Raw genomic sequence first — 20238 nt, forward strand, 5'->3', positions numbered from 1 at the left:
ACACATCGGCTAATGGAAATCATTCTGATCTATTTGCTTCCCTGCGCATACGCGGCAACTTGTATAGTCGCCGGCCTGTTTGCATGGAGCAGGGCGGGGGCATGAGGCACGCCCATGGGAACGTTCCCATGCAAATGGCGCTGCAACTGTCCGCCCTGTTCATGTAGCAGGGCGCCGCAAATCTTAATCACCAGAGAGTGACTTAAGCTGGCCATACATCAGAAAGATCGATCTTAAGATCGATTGTGCTCATGATTGTGTACAATTTCCCTTGAAATCCCGGCAGTCCTTGGTGGTTTTTGGACACACAATCTGCATACAATCCATCATACAATCAGTCATACAATCCATCTGCAGCATGATTGTGTATACAAGATGTGCATACAATCCGCATACAATCCATCATACAATCAGTCATACAATCCATCTGCTGATTGATTGTATGATTGTGTACATAAGATGTGCATACAATCTGCATACAATCCATCTTACAATCAATTGAGATTGTATGATTGGTACAATATCTTTCTGATGTATGGCCACCTTAAGATTTGCGAACGCTTAAGAAATTATTTGATGGTCGTGTGAGGGGGGGAATTCAGGCAGCATTTAGTCTCATTGCAAAGCTGTAAAATTCGCAGCTTTGCGAGTCAACCAGAATGACCCCCAATGTGTACCCAGCTTTTATCTTTAAGTGTGGCTAGCTTAACTACTTGGATGAACATCTGATCCCAGAAAATGTATGAAAGTAGTTGTTCAGACAAGTAAAAGGTGCGTATATCAGCCAGTGTGTAATCATCGATATATCGGTGAACAGTGTCGTTCAGAGATATCTCATGTCGGCTGTAAGGATAGCCGATGCCAGATATAGCAGCACATCATGCTGTGTGTACGGGGGATCAGCCGAGCCATTTGCCCGTACAATAGACTGTGATCAACAGCTCAGTGGGCGAGTGCAAGCAAATGCACCCACTTATTTGTGATGTCAGTCCCAACCGATCGGGCAGCATGTATGAAGAACACGCTTCCCGATCAGTCTGTAGATAGATCTACTAATGAGTACCCAGCTTTCGTTACATAAGTTTCATATACATAATATGTCTGAATGACCATAAAATGCTTCCTTACCTATGGTGATAAGAAATCGAGGAAAGAGGGTGTACAGGTATAATATGTAGCAATGAGTAGAGCACAAGAAGAAGAAAAATAAAAACGCAACACAACGTAAAGAAAGGAGAAGTCTTGTAATCACATTAGCAATATTTATTGGAATCTAAACGTTCATGGATACTGTGCAGACATGTGAACAGGAGTAACATGAGACATTACAAATCACAACCAGTTAGAAGAAAATTTAAAAAGCAGCATTATCATGATTTAAAGTGTAAATAAGCCATTATCAGGACAAGAAGAGGTAACGTTCTGTCTATCCCCTCCAAAATGAATGCCGTAACACAACGGAAACCATACTAAACACATTAAAAAGAAGACTATACAGTACATCTACCAGTAGACATATTGTAAAAACAGACATTGCATAGTTTATGTACAAAAAAAAAAAAAAAAAAAACATAAAAAAACTGCTCATTTCCCTTTTATTTGAAATATAAATGAGGTGATCGAAAAGAAAATGCTATCAATAATAACCCATCCGCTGTACTATTTATTAACAATGCTTGAATATTTTGTATAAAATGTAAAAAAAAAAAAAAAAAAAAAAAAAAAAACACCTCCACATTAGCATTTTTGTTGTGATGTGTATATGTAAGCTTTGTAAGAAGCTTTTAGAGCATGGGTCTTCAAACTGCGGCCCTCCAGATGTGAAACTACAAAACTGTGGCAAGGCATGCTGGGATTTGTAGTTTCACAACATCTGGAGGGCCAGTTTGAAGACCCATGTTTTAGAGTATCTCCACTGCAGAGCTTCATAAGTAAACACAAGGCAACTAATGGGTTTTCTGAATCCATCTCACGTTTACAGGAACATTCACAAACACCATACGTTACACAGGAGTTCCCTTTTGACATAGTTGCAGGAGCAACATTCATTACACTCCGACAGAGAAATTATATATTATTTTTTCTCTATTTTAAAGGCTACATATAGAACATTGGTATTCCTACCTTAAGCACATTCTCAATCCAACCTGCATTATGTATAGCCATAGCTGCACATCAGTGGTAACTGCAGGCTAGGCAATTTACTATATAACCAACATGCAAGATCTGTATACTGGCGCAGGCGTTCATCCCTTTTGTTAGTAAACTGAACACTTTTTTTCTATTTCACCCAAAAAAAGCAAATGTGTTCTCATGTAATGTCTAACCCTTCCTGGGGAATCTGAAAAGGAGATGTCATCTGAGACAATCCAGCATCACCCCTGACAAACCTGCAATAGCAGACATTTCAAGTATTCCAGAGCGTGCAAAACACTGGCCTTGTTCCTCAGCTCTAGGAGATGGTTATTAATATTTTGCTACGCTACAAGTCCTTCAATGTACCGATTTTATTGCAGTTAAGAGTGCAACTAACCAGATACCTGGAGTTTAAATCTATGGGTCACTCCTAATCCCTTCCAAGGGATGCGGCATGTAAATATCAGCAACAATACCCAAAACACACATCCCTCATGGCCCCTTTTAGTGGCTGGCTCAGATGATTTTTGCTCGCAGTTCTATGGGGGCTGCAGATTAAATATGCAAGATGGCAGGATCATAATTACGGCATAGCACCGCATTTACTTGCACTCAATCAAAATAGCAGGGATTAGATTGACCCCTATCTGTTCATTTAAGATAGCGCTGGGAAATCTCAGGATCCCACTGTTCTCTTGCAGTTATACTAAAAATAAAACGTCAACCTTTCATAATTGCCCAATTTCATGCAGGCCCTCAGTTCATGAAGGAATCAGTCGAGTTATCTTGGACAAAACTTTTTTTTTTTTTTTTTATAAAAACTTCATGAACTATTTTAGCATACAAGATAAACATCAGAGTAACTTGCATTCAGTTATGTGCTTCCCACAGATTACGCAAAATGTACAGTATTATTCATATAGAAACAGGCCATGTAAGTAGGTATTTATAAACCGTGGCAGACGTTTCCCTGTGATGGTCAAATACCTGCTAAATCAGTTTCATAAAACGCACACACATGTAAAATGGTGTACACCAGAGGTTCCCAACCTGTGCCAAGTCACCCTGGGATGCCACAGGTTGGTGTTCCAAGATGAAATAAAATGATTTATGTTCAACGCAATGAGCAGCCACTAGCTATGGTTTTGCCTATTATAAAATGTGGACAACCAGAAGCAAAACCTGTCCTCCACCCCATAACTTAACACAAGAATGACAAAAAGAAGGCACAACTTACTTGCCGTGATACAACAAAATTTGGGAACCACAGTTACTAAAACAGTCAGGTACTTGCCAGCACCAAGAGACCTATAGATTGGGAACAAACAGTTTACGAGGTATATATACATGGCGTTAAGAGGTATATACATAACAGTGGATTAGCAGATGGGACCATGTCTTCCTTGCCGCAGCTTAGTGAGGTCATTGACAAAATGACAGCTCACAGAAACCTAATATTACAGGACACATATTTAGTATATAATGTATGGAAGGCAAAATGTAATACTTAAATGACGTTTTGTTCACATATATGGTACTTTTTTTTTTTTTAACGTGTAAAAAACAAAACAAAAACACATAAAAAGAGTTTTGTGCTATAGGAGCCACTGCTTGTTTTCAGTAACATGTAAAATGAAAGCAACTGCTTAAAAAATGAAATGTATACAAATAGCAGGAAACAACAAAGATAAGGACACAATTTAAGGTAAAAGAGCAATAAGCCTGTGTGCCGGTCAGTAATGCCTACATTATAGGTTTTGCACAGTCATACTCAGGCCAATGAATACTTTACTTTCCCTTTGGCAGACTAGCTGCAGATACGGAACTGACCTTGCTTGACTCAAAGAACTCAACATTACTCACAGCCACTTCCCTAAAACATTACTAATACTGTGTTATAAAGCACATTGCACCCAGTTCATGGGCAGCACCAAATTAATCACAGCATACAGAGATGTAGAAGTAAATCTGTTTGTGCCAGGGCTGCTTTGTTGCTGTGCCCACATCTCCAGTCCAATCAAGGGCATCACAGCATAACAGGTGTATAAAAGGCTATTGGCACAAACAAGAACACAGGCAAATGGAATGTAAACCAGAACAACTGGTGTAAATAATGCTTACTAATAAAGCACACGGACCTTCACCTTTTTTAATAATTAAAATTGCACTTGCCAAAAGGTTTTCCACTTTCAGAAGAGGGATAAATACAACATAAAAGAAAACCACAGAGCTCCAATGGCTGAGTCCCCAAACAGTCCCTGTTCAGAGGAGACCACTGTACACCAACGGTTACAACTGGGCTCATTTGAACGCCCATGAACAGCACATGCCTTAGCCTGGACTCTGTGATACCATGCATCGCCCTGGTGCCTATGTACCCAGACTTCTGCATCGATGCCCGCTCACTGCATTTTAGTTCAATAAAACAGAAATCTAGCATCCACACGGAAAGGAGGTCTTTGCTCCTGAATTTAGCTCTACTGTGCTCTCTGGGGGCTGACTCAAAACCATTGGCTTGTGGCTCTTGAGCTTGTGTGCTAGAGTCATGAAAATAGCCTCTACGTGGTCAGTGGTATTCTTGGCAGAGGTCTCAAACATAGGCATGCTGTGAGAGTCGGCAAACTTCTGAGCCAAGTCAGTGGGCACTTGAATGGAGTCCTTTAGATCACACTTATTGCCAACCAGAATTCGGGGCACGTCATTTGTGAGCAAATGCTGCTTGCACTCTTCTATCCAGGCTGGCAGGCTGCGGAAACTGGCCATGTTAGTGACGTCATACACAAACACCACAGCATGCACATTCCTATAATAGTGCTGCACCATACTCTTCCGGAAGCGCTCCTGCCCGGCCGTGTCCCACAACTGAATCTGAAAAATCAAAAATATACCAAAATGTAAAGTATTGCAATCATTGGGCATCATGTATTTTATGCAGGTTAAAGTGAAATGAAAATCTAAAATACACAACATATTAGTATAAGGCTAGGTATATAAAAAACCGCTTAGCTCTATTTAGACATTTCCTAATGGCCAGTACTACCCGGGTGTTCGTGTGTGTCAAATGAACATTACTATTTGCTGAGTTTGACACCATCGACAACAATATAGACGGTGCTTCCTCATCTTGCGGCCACCGCTTACGCTACAGAACTTACGAAGCGCACCGCACACCACCCTGGGTCCTGCCACCATCTATTACCTTTAGTTAAGTTGTGGCGAGTGAAGTGAACCACCGAGCCTGCGAGGGGACGATGATGCTATTCTGAAAGCGGCTAATGTAACTGGTTTAAGTGGTGGCCGCAAAGATGAGGAAGTACCGATTAGACAGATACACGTTTGTGGGTACTTGTGTATTTGCAGGGCGCCCAATTTTCATATGTACGGCACCGTAGGAAAATCGCATCGCATTGCATACAATTTTTCTGTGCGATGTGATTTTTCATTGTATAAGCACCCATACCATGAGATGTGATGGTACTTCATTTTAAATGCACCCCCTCACTATCCACGTCACCCCCGAAGCGTGGCGAGCAGACGCGATTACGCGTCCGCCGACCTTTTCATACCCCCACTATCCACGTCGGCGTGGAGTTGATTTTATAAAGTGTGGCGAGCGCAGCGAGCCAAAGCGTAATACATGTAAAGTAATCCGCGCGCGATCGCCACGCTTCGGGCTCACCACACTTTATAAAGTCAACTCCACGCCGACTTGGATAGTGGGGGTATGAAAAGGTCGGGAGGACGTGTAATCGCATCCGCTCGCCACGCTTCGGGGTGACGTCGATAGTGAGGATGTGCATGGGTGCATTTCAAATGAAGTACCATCACATCTCATGGTATGGGCGCTTATACAATGAAAAAAAAAAAATCGCATCTCATCGCATAGAAAAAATGTATGCAATGCGATTTCACTATGCAGAATAGCCCACTAAGCAAATAGCTTAGTGGGCGCCCTGCTAATACACAAGTACCCGTTTGTGTTATGTATAACTGATTCTATCCATAATTATGCATTTACCATATATTTCTAAACTTTAAGATGGGTACTCATTATGCGATTTTATGACCAATTTATCATTCGTTATAATTAGTTGTTCACATTGTATAGTGTGTACATACTAAATGTGCGCTCCTGGGAGTCGCTAGCGTTGTTCCCTGTTGTTCACATATGCAGCCTTTGAGGATATTGCCAGTGCAAGAATAATCTGGGAGAAACTCATGTCAACCTTCTCATGTGTCCAGATTTTCCATGTTAACATTTTTACTTGTCTACGTGTCTAACTTTTGTCACCGTCAAACTGATCCATGTCTAACGTGACACGGTCTGTGAACTATACAACAACCATAAGCACTGTATCACAAGTTTGGAAGCTCAAGGGAAATCATTAACAACATAATATCATTTGTACATTGGCAAAAAAAATTAAAAAAAATCTTGCTAAAAGCACTACAGGGGACTTCTGTAACAGCAGCACATGATATGTAAATACAAATATTCTGAAATACGGAATAATCCGTTATCCAAATTTCTTCTGGTCCCAAGCATTTTGGATAAGGGATACTCAACCTGTATACATATTTTCAACAAATATTCATTCAGAAATAGTAAATTTCAATGCTTTTCACCTTTATTCTTTCTCCATTTATTTCTACACTCCTTTCCCTAAAGTCCACTCCTATGGTAGCCTCGGTGCGGTCAGGGAAATAGCTGGTGCAGAATCTGTAAGTCAAGCAGGTCTTCCCAACATTTGAGTCTCCAATCACAATGATCTTAAAAATCCGAGCACGGGTGGATACATAAGAGCAGGTGCTGTTTATACTAGCCTCCAATGACGATTCAAAGCCTCTGTCGCCACTGGCAGACATACTGGTCCACAGCCCAACCCTGCAACACAAATGAATCATTATAACTAGAGACCATTATCGCATCAAACTAAACAATAATAATTGTATTTACTAAATATAGCGCTCTCTCTCTAGCAGCTAGCCTATTAGCCCTGATGCCTGAGGGACAAAATGCATAATTCCCAATAAGCAGCCGCTAGAACTTATCCCTGATCCAATGTGTTTTTGCACTATTGCGGGTCCATTTTGGGCCAATAAAAATGGCCGCTAATTGGATACTGCAGGGTTTTGGTATTTAGTTACAGGACAGAAAATGAGATGCATTGATTTCTGTAGAAATCGCTGCGTCTTTTTCACGCACCTCCAGAGCAAGTCTGATTTTTTTCCTAAAATCATTAATTTAAGGAAAAATTAGATGGATTTGCTCTGGGACCCTGGCGGCACCACCCTGAGGGCTAATTAAGCAATTGAACGTTTCCAAGTAGCTTAATTAGGTTGTAATCACTCACATTCTGAAGTGGTGTCTTCTGCATCAAGAAGGTTGCGTTCACTAGTCAGAAGATGGGGGGGTAGTATTTTTTTTTTTTTTTTTTTTTACAACCCAGTGACTGATTATTTGGTACCGCAGTTATTTTGACTGAATCTAAATCAGTGTCTCAAGGACTGAGATTGGGAATACCTGCACTAGAGCAAATATGAATGAAAAAAACATGAAATATACATGTTCATTTGGAATATATTCATTTGATAAGCGTATCAGCAGGAATAAATGTATGGATTCTACAGTCTTGTAGTCATAAATCATATGGAGCATTTAAAAGCTCTGTATGATTTAAGGATCATAGAAATTACAGGTGGATAATAGAAATGACAGTAGCAGGTATAGGGATATTACAGGTCACCTTGGAGTTCTGTGACAAAATAATTCTATAAACAGCATAGATCTTTGAGGAGATGTCTAAATACCTGTATTAATTAAAAGTAGGGTTGCATTATTCCTTATGGTGCATACACCCTGGGTAATTCTGGCCACCCCCCATATAGTTAACTATGTCGGTAATGCCACTGGCTGAATGTTATCGCGCATACACACTGAATGATATTGTAGTGTTCATTCTAGCACCCGCCATCTTTGAAAACCCATGCAGTTCCTCTTCCCTGCCTGGGGTGTCGCTGTCTGCTGTAGGGCTTCTAGCAAAGTGTGGTCTGTATATCAGCACTGACATGCAAACCAGACCTGTGCTAGAAACACCACAGCAGACAGCAACACCCCAGGCAAGGAAGAGGAACATGTTTTCATGCATGGGTTTTCAAATATGGCCGGTGCTACAATGAACACTAGATATTGTATAGTGATGTCACCAGGAACGCCGCTACACACGTAGCTTCACGATATGAAAAATTAAGCTGCATCCATGGGGAGAGGTGTTAATGACCAAAAGGAATTGTGCATCATTTTTCCTAAAAAAAAACAATGCTAGTTTAATACAATTATATCTACACCCAGTACCAGCCCATCAAAACGACGGAACATCATAATGGCATAGTTGCCTACATCCTGGTTGCCCTCCCAAGGGCAGCCAGTTGAGTGAGGCAGGAGTGGGTGGAGCGGCCAGCAGATCACCAGTGTGGGGGTGTGGCCAATGTGATGTCATCTTTGTGGCCCCACTGGGCTACAGTGACGCGATTTGCATCATTTGCTCCCACGGACGCCAGGCAGGGGGTCGCGGGAGGCTGCATGGATTCTTGGAGGCTTGCCTAACTTTCTGGGGGTCCAGGAGGTTGACTCGATTTCCAGGACCTACCCCACCATTACGGGAGGGTAGTCAACCTGCATAATGGTAATGTCTGCAGGAGCGGTGCATACCAAAACGGTATGCTCCTTTAAATTACTCCACCAGGTGCAAACTATGGCTGCCAGCCCAGGCAACCCTTAAATGCCCCCTATATATAGAGAGCAGCGTTAGCCTTTTATTATATGGGATTTTTATCATATTTTTGACAAAATTAATGTGTGCTTTAAAAAGTTCATGTAACTCTACATCTGGCGAACAGAATACCATCAGCAGGGTTGCCCAGCTGGCACGCTTCCAGCTAATTTGGGCTATTAATATACGTGTCATCACCAAACTACTGGCCATGTCACATATGTAGTTATACAGATTGCTTGTGCAGGATATGTTGACCTGTGACTATGAAACGTTATAATCACATGAATATTTTGTATTCGTGTACCAAGCAACAAAATGACATGATAAATAAGTGGTTATTAAGCGGCTGCGGTTGCATAAGCTGCACAGTGAGGGGGTCCAACAGATGTTGGATCACACGGAGGAGCTACAGTAGCTATACTGGGTGCTGCTTCTATAGATCAACAACAAGTATCTGGAATGGGTGCAGACGCACAGGGGCTTGGGTGTTTGGCCAAGGCTGCTGGCCCTGCCGGGCGATGGAGCGGTGTGTGGTGCCCGGCATCACGCGCACAGCTGTGTAGAGGATGCGCGTGCACGAGCACCAGCGCGCGTCCACGGACGCTTACTACTCACCGGGCGGGCTGTTGCGTCCCGGAACAATAGATAAGGAGCCCGGGGGAGCGGGTCACAACACGCACAGCAGGAGCCTGGAGTAACGGGTGGGATAGTGGCCTGGCCTGTGGCGGAAATACAGTCACAGTTCCTCTTCAGCCCTGGCCCGCAGCTACCGTTGCTGCCCCTGCTGGAGCTGCTGAGCGGCCGGGCGCTGATTTGGCATTTTCATCGCCCAGCCCTCATCACTACTGGCGCCGCCTCCTGCCACCACCCTTTCACACAGCCGCCATGATGGTGCTGGGCAGATAGTAAACATGTACGCTCCGACGCCCAGAAGGAAGATGGCCGCATATGCATCGAGTTTACAGGAAGAACATGTGCCCATGGTTTATAAACCATTTATATATTCAGTGCAACATGTGCATTCGCTCATATCAGCCAATCAAATGCTGCCATGGTTGTAGCACTTTCTGCAAAATGACAGAAGCTGGTTTGTACTTTATCTCTCCTGTTTACTTGGTAAATAATAACGGTGTGAGCTTGCTGCAGTCTATCCTAGTCACAGCTCTGGAACAGTGGGTGAGATTTAATAGGATGAGATATTAAGAAAGTAAGAGATTTTGGAAGAAATCTCCAGGTTTTTTAAAGCAGCAATCACATACCCTCCAACATGACCCCTTCCATTAGGTACAACATGCTCTGTTTCTGGACTTCCCTGCCAGTGGTAGTTGCAGAGTTGGGGCTGCACCACTGTCCAATATTCAAAAAGGGGAGCCACATCTACTGCCACCCCAAACATCACTGTCCTGGACTCACTGGAAGTTGATGTGACCCCCCTCTTTGACAGATTTGGTCTGTGCTGGAGCCTCACCTCTGTAACTGCCACTGGCAGGGAAGTCCAGGAACAGAGCATGTTGTACCTAATGGAATGGGTCATGTTGGAGGGTATGCAATCATTTACACTGCAAAATCAAACTGGTTTTGCAGTGTAAATGATTGCCGCTTTAAAAAAATTGGAGATTTCTTCCCAAATCTCTCACTTTCTGAATATCTCATCCTATTAAATCTCACCCATTGCGTTTACTTCTTACTTGTAGTTTTTAAATGTTAATGATTGAGCTCAGTGTGTGTCCAACTCTTTATAGTGAATCCCAATTGGTGTATTTTAATTTTAGCTCCAGCGATGAGTGGCCAGAGTTTTTCAATTGGCCCTACTAGAGATGGGCAAAGTGACCTGACCCAACTACAGTGCGAGGAGCAATCCGAATTTACAGGTGCTGCTGCAATGCTTTGGGCTTCCTGTTGCAATAACAGCACCACACCTGCCACTTAAGTTGGGAACCTAAAGATTTAGGGGGAGATTCTCTAAACTAAAAATGTGGTGGAAACCCCATTTTCTCGGTTTTTACCGCATTTTGGGATGCTCTAACCATTTCCTGCCGGGTTATCGCGACGGGGGCATCGCCAGAAAAATCTGGCGATGCCCCATAGAAGCCTATGGGCTTCTAACGTGCCGCACCGCCACCCTGCACTGACCCCCCTAACATGTGACCTCCTCCTCCCTGCACTATGATCCTCTTTAGGGTGTAGGGAGGAGAAGAGCCCGGCGCAGCAGTGCTGGGTGAGGGGGGAGCCGCCGGGTCCCGGTGGGACCCGCTGTCCCCCACCGCAAAGGACAGCTCTTAACGCAAGACCTGTCCTTTGCCATAATTATCGCATATGTTAGAGCATATGCAATAATTATGTTTGCGGTAACCGACGATGGGCGGCGGTAAGGGGGCGCAGAGATTAGAGCATCCTCCCCTTAAGGTACCCATACATGGTACAATTGTTTGGTGCGATGAGATCACACATGTCATCGCACAGCTGAAAAACCTATGAGATGCGATATTTGATATAATATTGTATACAATAATTGTACCGTGTATGGGCACCTTTAGCACCAGGCATTAACTGCAGTGAACTGCAGCTCCCAACTTTTGTGACGGGCGCAATGTGGACAATTGAATAGCTACATCCCCAATGCTAAACCAACTCGCATTCAGTTGAATTCATATAAATGTGATCATTATTGACCTGGTTTTGTTTCCTGTATTCCCACAATAATAACATGGGGTTAATGAGGGTGCTGTATTATAAACAGCAGACAGTTTTTGTAGGGATGCTAGAGGAGGCGGCGGCCTCCTCTAGCATCCTTAAAATCTGTCTGCTATTAGGGGGCAGCCATTTTGTGATGGTAATATTTAATTAGCACTGTACGTCAGGAGGAGACGGTCCGGAGCCTGGAGGAGATCTGCGCTGCGGGAATGCGGCGGCGTCATGCAGAGGCGTAAGGGGGGGGGGGTGTTTGACTCTACGCAGGCAGTTGGAATACTTGGGGGGGCGGCGCCTCCTATAACGGCGGGGGGGGGGGGCGCAAAAATCATAGTTACGCCACTGACTGTTTTACATGTTTACACAGATTTAAGGTGAATACACACTACAATGTATGCAATAAAAGACATTGGTGACCAATTTCCCTTGAGCTTCCCCAATGTCCTGGACAAACGATCTTACGCATACACACTAAATGAAATGAAAAACAATCTTGCTAGACTCTATAGCTTTTTGTGAAAGATAGCTGAAATTGACCTGCCTGCACAGTTGATGAATGAGCAGCGGCACCGTGCATTGTTGTCTGCAGCATACACACTGGCGATATTTTGACAAATATCATTCAGAAGGGCTAAAATTAATGATATTGGTCAAGGTGTGTATGCACCTTTTAGAGTAGGCACATCCTCAAGTCTAAATTACTGTGTACATATAAAGCTACTCAGTGTTTGTATAATACCAACCAAAATCCATGCATGCAAAAAAATAATAATAATAAATTGCAATGTGTTTTTATGGCGCAGGAACCCTTGCAACTTTTTTTTAGGACTACTATTTGTTGCAAGCAAAATAAATGTTTCCTACAGCATTATCCTACGGAGTCTCATAGACATTTTACCTGCTCCTAGATGAGTTCCACACAAGTCTGAAGGAGCCCATACACGCTCCGTTGCGCATCACATAGTACGGTACAAAAAGTATGTGCTGCATATACTTTTTGTACTAGCTACACATCGTATCGGATCGCAATGCATGCACAAGGCATACGATCCGATACGATGTCTACTTTAAAAGTACATAACGGAGCCAAAAAAACGGAGCGTGTATGGGCTCCTTGAGAAGTATTTCAAAATTAAAAATGGTTCTGGGCAATTGGTCAATACCAGGAATGCTTCCAAGGCCAAACACACACACCGGATGCACACAAACACTAACGGGTTGATGCAGTTTTGGTTGAAAATAAGGGTGAAGTGTACCCATTCCTGCATGCTCTACCACAGTTTTAAGTATTCTATAATAACAAAACTGTCCAATAAAACCTACCAGTATGTTTTTGGGAAGAAACCCATGCAACTGGAGGGGAATATGAAAACTACACACAAAACACTGAGGTCGTGTTTTTAATTCTAAGCAGTGCTTCAGTTGGAATTAAATATGAATATTACCTGATTTTTGAGACCCAGCAAAACTAGCCATTGCAATACCATGTTAATATATAAAGAATGGAAGTTCTGGTGACTATGGGGTAGATGTATGAAGAAGTGATAAAGTGCCTGGTACTTATCATCGCTCAATCAGCTTCCAACTGTCTTTTTTTAAACCCAGCCTGTAGTTTAACAGTCAGGAACTGATTGGATGGTGATAAAGTACCAGGCACTTTATCACTTCTCTCTTATCACAGCTTCATACATCTACCCCTATATTACTATTGTAAAATGTCTGTTGTATACATTATTGGCATAAAAACACTAAGCGTAACTGTTCTGATATTATTGAACACATTTCTGCTGGCAGCTGTATTGCAGTGTACGAAAGTGCTGATATTTATATTACTGTCATATATATGCTCCAGGGCATATTATTAGATAATCTAGCACCTGCCAAGATAATACCCATTTTCCAAAGTCTTGGGTCTGACCTGGGATCTGGAACACCTCTTGGCTGGTCACGCTGGTGACATCAAAGTGCCGGGTCTCGCTACAGTGGTGCTACAATGTAACATTATAGGCAGTGCCCAGATCCTGACACAGTGTAGGAGCTGGTACAGCAGTCTTCGCCTACTTCTCCAGGATCTTCAGAGTGATGAAAGCAGGCCACAACCCTTTTCTGGTGCGTGGTGATTACATAATGGCCTCCTACACCAGGTGTCACCGAAGGTAGGGGCAACACTGATCTACAATTTCATTGTCCAAAGGGTTGGTGGCTACTTTTTATTTCTGGTTGGTGGTTGCTGTCTGGCATTGGGGCCCCAGTCTGTGCACAGCGTGTAGTCCCCATGGACCTATGTGTGTGTGTGTCCAAACAGGATAGCCTAATGCTCTGCCTCATATGGTGACACTGATTCTATTGGCTGATTTGAACATCAGTCATATAGTCCTCCAGGAAATGCATAAATATTCCTGTAGCTGCTATAGAATGTCCCGCTTACTATCCTGGATGAATGCAGATGGCGACCATCAAAAATACCTAATTTTGACTTGTGGAAAATGTTGTTAAAGGTGTGTACTTCCAGGCTAAGAAAATACACTATAGACTGTGACCAAGCCTACTGGGTAAAATCCTTGTAGCTCCATGGGGTTCACCTGCTTTGTGCACACAAGGGTCCCGCTGCCACACAGCAACCACCACACACAAGTTTGGAACAAGGTATACTTATATTCTCTTCCTTCATTACACTTCCTCTCCACAGCTAATGAGGTTACCTTGAAGAAGGGCTTGTGGGAGACCTTCCTGGACCCACAAAAGTGACAAACTTGTTAGCTGAATCACATAGAAAGCTGATACTGGGCATAAGAAAAGCACTGGGAGCTCTTAGCAGGTGCCAAATGGCTGATTTTTTTTTTTTTTTTGAAAAAATTATAAAAAAAAGCAACTTCAAACAAGTTGAAATTTAAAGGTGATTTCGCAGTGATTTCAGGCCACATTAAGGGTCCTGATGTTTCTATTGCTATTAAGCCCCCCCAAGGTACAAGGAGATTGATCCTGGTTGTGGACTTATTGATGCCCAGGCATTGCATTCTCCAGGCTCTGCTTCATGCACCATTCCAACATTGACCTCACCCACATTCCTGCATCAGGAACATCTGCATCGACCACCTGGACCCTTCAATATAGAGTTAGAATGCCAGACCATCACCCCTCAGACGTGAATTCTACTTTTGACCCCCCAGAAGTCTCGCACTCCCTCCCTAAAATGGAGGCTTTAACACAAACTCCCTAGACCAGGGATGGGGAACCTTTTTTGTGCCAAGGGCCGTTTGTGTGGGGAAAAAAATCCTTCGGGGGCCATATGTAAAAATGTCTCTTACAAAATGTCCTGCTGCAGTCGTCCCATGCTTTGGCTGAATAGGACTGACAGTCTCCAGTTGCTGTTGATTAAGAGGAATCTTGCGAGAACTATCGACCTCTCGCGAGAATTCCCCTGTACTTCACTCCCGGCAAAGCCGCCTGGTGGGTGGGAGGGCCACTCTGACCGCTACGGGGGCCGTATATGGCCCCAGGGCCTGAGGTTCCCCACCCCTGCCCTAGACCTTGTTCAACACTGATAGACTCTTGTGTGGTATGTACTGCTTGCCCCGCCACTCTGTGCCACTGTCACCTAACTCCACGGTCCTGTTTAATGATTTTTTTTCTTACTTCTACCCCACAGTATGCTATGCCTGGTTTCAGTCTGATATATTTGCTGTTTAGTGAGGTTTTTTTATTACAATTTATTTATGCCCCACCATATGCTATACCTGTAGTTGCCTTGCCTGGTACAATTTGATGGTGGGATATTATTACAGGTTGAGTGGTTTCAGTCTGCAATACTGCAATCCTTGTAATAGTGCAAGGAATCCTCATTGTTTTTTCCAAAATGATCGGGAATAGAAGAATTTTGGATTATTCTGTATTTTGGAATATTTTTATATTAGAATGAGGTATCTTGAGGTATTTTGCATCTATGTTGTACATGAAATACACACAAATATATTTTATTTGTGCATGAAACAAGGTTTTAAAACATGAAACAAAGTTTGTGTACAATCTCAGACACTGGATTTGAATGCCAAGCAATCCATGTCCTTGCACATATTTAGTGCCAGTAACATGTAATTTCCCCAGTAACGCCAGTTACAGATGTCCCCAGTAGGTTTTTAGCAAAAATGATAAAATCAAAGTATATTTTGGAGACTATGGTTTTCAGAATTATTTGGAAAAGGGATACTCAACCTGTATTAGCTCTTAATTAAAAATGTTCTCTACCTTTTTATACCCTATACACAAGAAAAAATCGGTATGGTCGTCTTCTGCTAGATGGCCAGGTGTTGCTCGCAGAAGCGGATGCTTGTCAGCTCCTCTGCCCAGCAGAAGATGAATCTGATCAGGGTGACAAAGGTCAGATGGCACCCTCTGAACCACTGCGCAGCCCTGACGCTGACCTTCTTTCTGCAGCTGTGGATATGGCAGCGCCACATACAATGTGTTAAATATGGAGACTGACACAGGACATTTCAAAACAAAGATAAGCATTTATTTAAGCTACAATAATAAAAACATGCAAATAAGTAACAAGTTAATACTCAGCTTTTATCTCAGATGTTTTAAGATCTGTCCCGGATGGTTGTCATCAGTAGTTTAAAGAATAAGAGTCCAGTCGTCCTCAGGGTCCCTCTTAGTAACTCTACTGAGTTATTACACTGAGGTGGATTAGAAGTTCTATGTCAGCTGCAGACAGACCTAGCTTCGGGGACTTCTACCGCTATGTAAAAATCTCTAGCCTTTATACCCATTCTGTGAAGCTGGATGTAGCAGTCTGTGCACATGATATAAATTATCCAAAATGACAAGATTCCCGTTCACAGAGTTATTGGACACAATAGTCCAAACAGCTTACTAGACAGTTTCCATCAGACATACTGATAGCAGGAACATATATTTATTATAATTAGTTTGCCTAAACACTGGCTACCCTTCCCACACACTATATCTTCCACCCGAGGTCAAAGGTAAAAGACAGCTGGTATTTAAATTGGAGCTATATTTCTAACTGGTGCCTATATGTCTGTAAAAGCACTAATCCTAATAAAAAGTACATATATATATATATCAATGAAGTTATACAAATACAAAATGGAGGTTATACATGACAAAATGGCGTCCAAAAAGTAGTTAAAAATATCACCCTATACAGATACCTAGTTCAGTATTATGATTAAAGTAAAACCATATGATAATACTAACATCTTCTTTATCTCTTTCTTTCCTTTCATACTGTATACATGTATATTATGCATTTATATAAGTGATGTATTAGTGCATCATCGTTTTATGAGCGTTTGCTGTCGAACAATGTTATAGATATAGATTAATAATTTTTATACTCTCCTTTTATAATTATGTATTAAATTGAATCATGTACTGTTTCTATATTGTTTTATAATTATGTATAAAATTGTCTTTGAAATGTATGTATTTTAAAGTTATTGGTTAGTGTGAAAAACCAGTAGTTAGACATGATACGTTGTGCTAAGTATCCAGAAATGTAGCTATCCATAATTAGGATTGTCAGCTGAGTAGCAGACCTTCAGGCTATATATACGGATTCATGAAACCAACAGACAAGCCTCCTGACGAAGTCCATTGAGGGCTTGTCCATCCTGACGGTGAACCGGCTGGTCTGTGTCCTGTTTTGCGGAGAAACATTGCTGTGTCGCTGTAGCCCCGTGAACCGCTGAACTAGGATTTCCGTGTGTATGCACATGCGGACGCTGGCGAAATTTCTATGCATCTTTTAAAACCCCTGTGTATGTGAGCTTTTATACTTGAGTAAATTGTTTGCTACTTATCGCTTACAAGGCGCCTCCATTCTTTTTTACATGTGCTACGATTTGGAGGCCGGAAAGAGCCTTCTGTGGGAGCTGAGGCAGCACTACACCTGGGCAATATACATATGTGACAGACCACATTCTGATATACAGTGGACTGAGCGCGCATATATATATATATATATATATATATATATATATATATATATATATATGACAGACAGATAGTCCCGCACTCACATCCAGAGGTCTTGAAAAAACTGGGGTGCACCACTAAAGAAATCCTTTCAGAAAACCATTCATATATCCAAAGGGCTTTAATGAAAAAGCGAGGGCACTCGCAAATGTTGCTTAAGTCAGCTTTAGTTTATTGTATATCCATATACAGCAGTCGACGTTTCAAACCTCTAGGGGCTTTTGTCAAGACAATATAATAACATGTTCATGGGCACAGCAAGCACTTCTCTTGCTTGCTGTGCCCATGAACATGTTGTTATATTGGCCCTTATTCTGATCGGTGCGGCCGGATCCGATTATGCAACCAGGACCGTGCGTGTGAAACCCCGCCTTCCATACGGATCGCCAACTCCGTCCGTATGCGGTAAGAAGCTGGCCGAACGGACCGCACGTGTATTTTTCACGGAATACGCCTCCTCCATCTCAGGGAACCTCCCCCATCATTCGATGGTCGCAGACCATCGAATGCAGGACCGAGTGCTCCACCAGCTCCCGCAACCTCAGACCACACGGACATTTTTCCGTGCAAAAGCAGGGATCTGGGCGGGCAGCTGACATCCGTCGATGTCATATGTCCGCCCCCTACACGTGCGTCACGGCCGCATTACCATACGTACGCCCAGCGTTTGCATGGGAACGCCCATGAAACGCGGGGCGTATGCATATGGTAATGAGCCCAAATAGCCCTTCACGCCCCTCTTCACCCCCTGTTCGGAGTGTTCACATATCATGCGGGATTTTGCCGTACGCCCCGCTCGCACATGCGCAGAGACGCCTCTGCACATGCGCAGACACAAAACATCGGCGGGCCGAACGCACGCGGATATATCCGCACCGACCAAAATAAGGGCCATTGTCTTGACAAAGGCCCCTAGAGGGTTGAAACGTCGACTGCTGTATATGGATATACAATAAACTAGAGCTAACTTAAGCGACATTTGGGGAGTGCCCTCGCTTTTTCATTAAAGCACTTTGGATATATATATATATATCACAGTATACTGGCTAAAAATCACAGTGTTGGAATATATGAAAGGTTCCTAATACCGGTGACTGTTTATATAATATATGTGCTCTCAGACAATATATTATTGTTGTTCTAGCATCATTTGGTGGTTTTCTGCATTTACTGACCTCTTAATTGACCACAATTCCGCCAACAAGCCTACAGAACACTTATCCTATACTACTCTGAATCACCCTATACTACTCTGAATCACCCGTAATTGCCCAAAGTCACATATGCTGCTGCCAGCTGCAAAAAAACTGTGAGATCTGTAAGTGGACAAAATTGTATGTATCCCTGAAACAGGTTTGCAGTGCTCAAATATTATTACTGTGAGGCTGGCATGCCTGGTAGAAAATACTGTTAATCCTGCACAAAGAGATGTCTGAAGTTCCAGATCAAAGTCTGAGGACATTACTGTTAACTATTGATAGGGAAGTCCTTTCACTGGGCAATATCATTCTTCTCCTGTTACGATAGCAGCAGACAAACTACAGGTATTTCCTCAGGTAACTTAGTGAGTACCTATCTGATAATTGCTTTATATTCCATAAATAGTTTTCATCATATAATAAAACAGAATAGTATTCAGTTTAGTTATTAATAGAAATATAATCGGTACTTCTTTAGTTTCATGGCGGAAGCACATGGCCATGCGTCTGAGTCCCCTTGCGGGGCACGCTGCGCTCACCCACACTATGGGCTCGGTGGCTCGCTACGCTCACCACACTATCTAAAATCAACTCTATGCCAACGTGGATAGTGCGGGTATGAACTATCCACGTAGGCATGGAGTTTATTTTAGAAAGTTCTGTGAGCGCCGAACTCTGAAGTAGCGCGCGGCCATGCTGCCACCGTGAAACTAAACAAGTACCATATAAACAAGTACCATATATGTGTAGAAGAGAACATTTTTGCTTATAGAATATACAGGTTTTCTACATTAATATTGTCAAACTGGCTTGAAACCCCATGGTAGATGTTTTTATACCGCAGTAGATCTTTATCTCTTTAGCGTGCTGACATTAGGGGCCGAATGTAACAGGGTGAGAGAATCAGAAAGTGAGAGATTTTGGGAGTTTTTTCTAAAGCAGCAATTACATGATAAAATCAACCTGGTCATTCAGTGTAAATTATTGCTGCTTTAATAAAATGGGAAAACTCTCCCAAAATCTCTCACTTTCTGATTCTCACACCCTATTACTTTTGACCCTAAATGTTGATGGCATTTCCTAATGTTGGTTATATGGCGATGTTACGGCCTTACTTGCGTTGCAGTACAGTTGGTGGTCTTTGATTAGATACAGAAGCATAAGCAACAGCATACTTGCTATAGATATCTGTCAAGCCATTTAACTATTTGCTTAAACTGGGTACACAGCGGAGCGCTGTCTGGCCAATTTACTGTTTTGTGATGACAGATATTCTACATCACTCTGTATGGATGATTGCATGCTCCCACGGATACATGCGATGTGCTGATAGTGATATCACTAGCAACCTTGTTTATGCTAATGGATGATAGAACATAATCATGTTCTGTCCTTCATTAACTTCTTCGCCCAGCACTCCCCACTGGGCGAGT

The 20238-nt window shown here is 42.6% G+C and overlaps 2 protein-coding genes across 4 annotated transcripts in view; one reads left to right on the forward strand and one right to left on the reverse strand.

Annotated features, from left to right (window-relative positions):
- Positions 1–1350: 1350 nt before the first annotated feature.
- On the reverse strand, positions 1351–9769 carry RAB33B (RAB33B, member RAS oncogene family). Its single transcript, XM_083173512.1, has 3 exons — positions 9528–9769; positions 6763–7021; positions 1351–5004 (listed from the first exon to the last, which is right to left on the reverse strand). The coding sequence occupies exons 2-3, from the start codon at positions 7000–7002 to the stop codon at positions 4570–4572; spliced, it is 675 nt and encodes a 224-aa protein (XP_083029638.1). The 5' UTR covers positions 7003–7021; positions 9528–9769; the 3' UTR covers positions 1351–4569.
- A 9300-nt stretch (positions 9770–19069) lies between these two features.
- LOC146060378 (malate synthase-like) overlaps positions 19070–20238 on the forward strand; it is a 52052-nt gene continuing 50883 nt past the window's right edge. Inside the window, exon 1 of one of the 3 annotated variants that reach the window (XM_083173534.1) lies at positions 19070–19162. The gene's annotated coding sequence lies outside the window, so the exon portion shown is untranslated. Of the gene's footprint in view, positions 19171–20238 lie in introns of all 3 variants that reach the window. The other 2 variants (XM_083173551.1, XM_083173543.1) reach the window with 2 other exon arrangements.

The sequence above is a fragment of the Crinia signifera genome, chromosome 1, assembly GCF_055691185.1.
Source record: "Crinia signifera chromosome 1, ASM5569118v1, whole genome shotgun sequence".
Taxonomy (NCBI): Eukaryota; Metazoa; Chordata; class Amphibia; order Anura; family Myobatrachidae; genus Crinia; species Crinia signifera.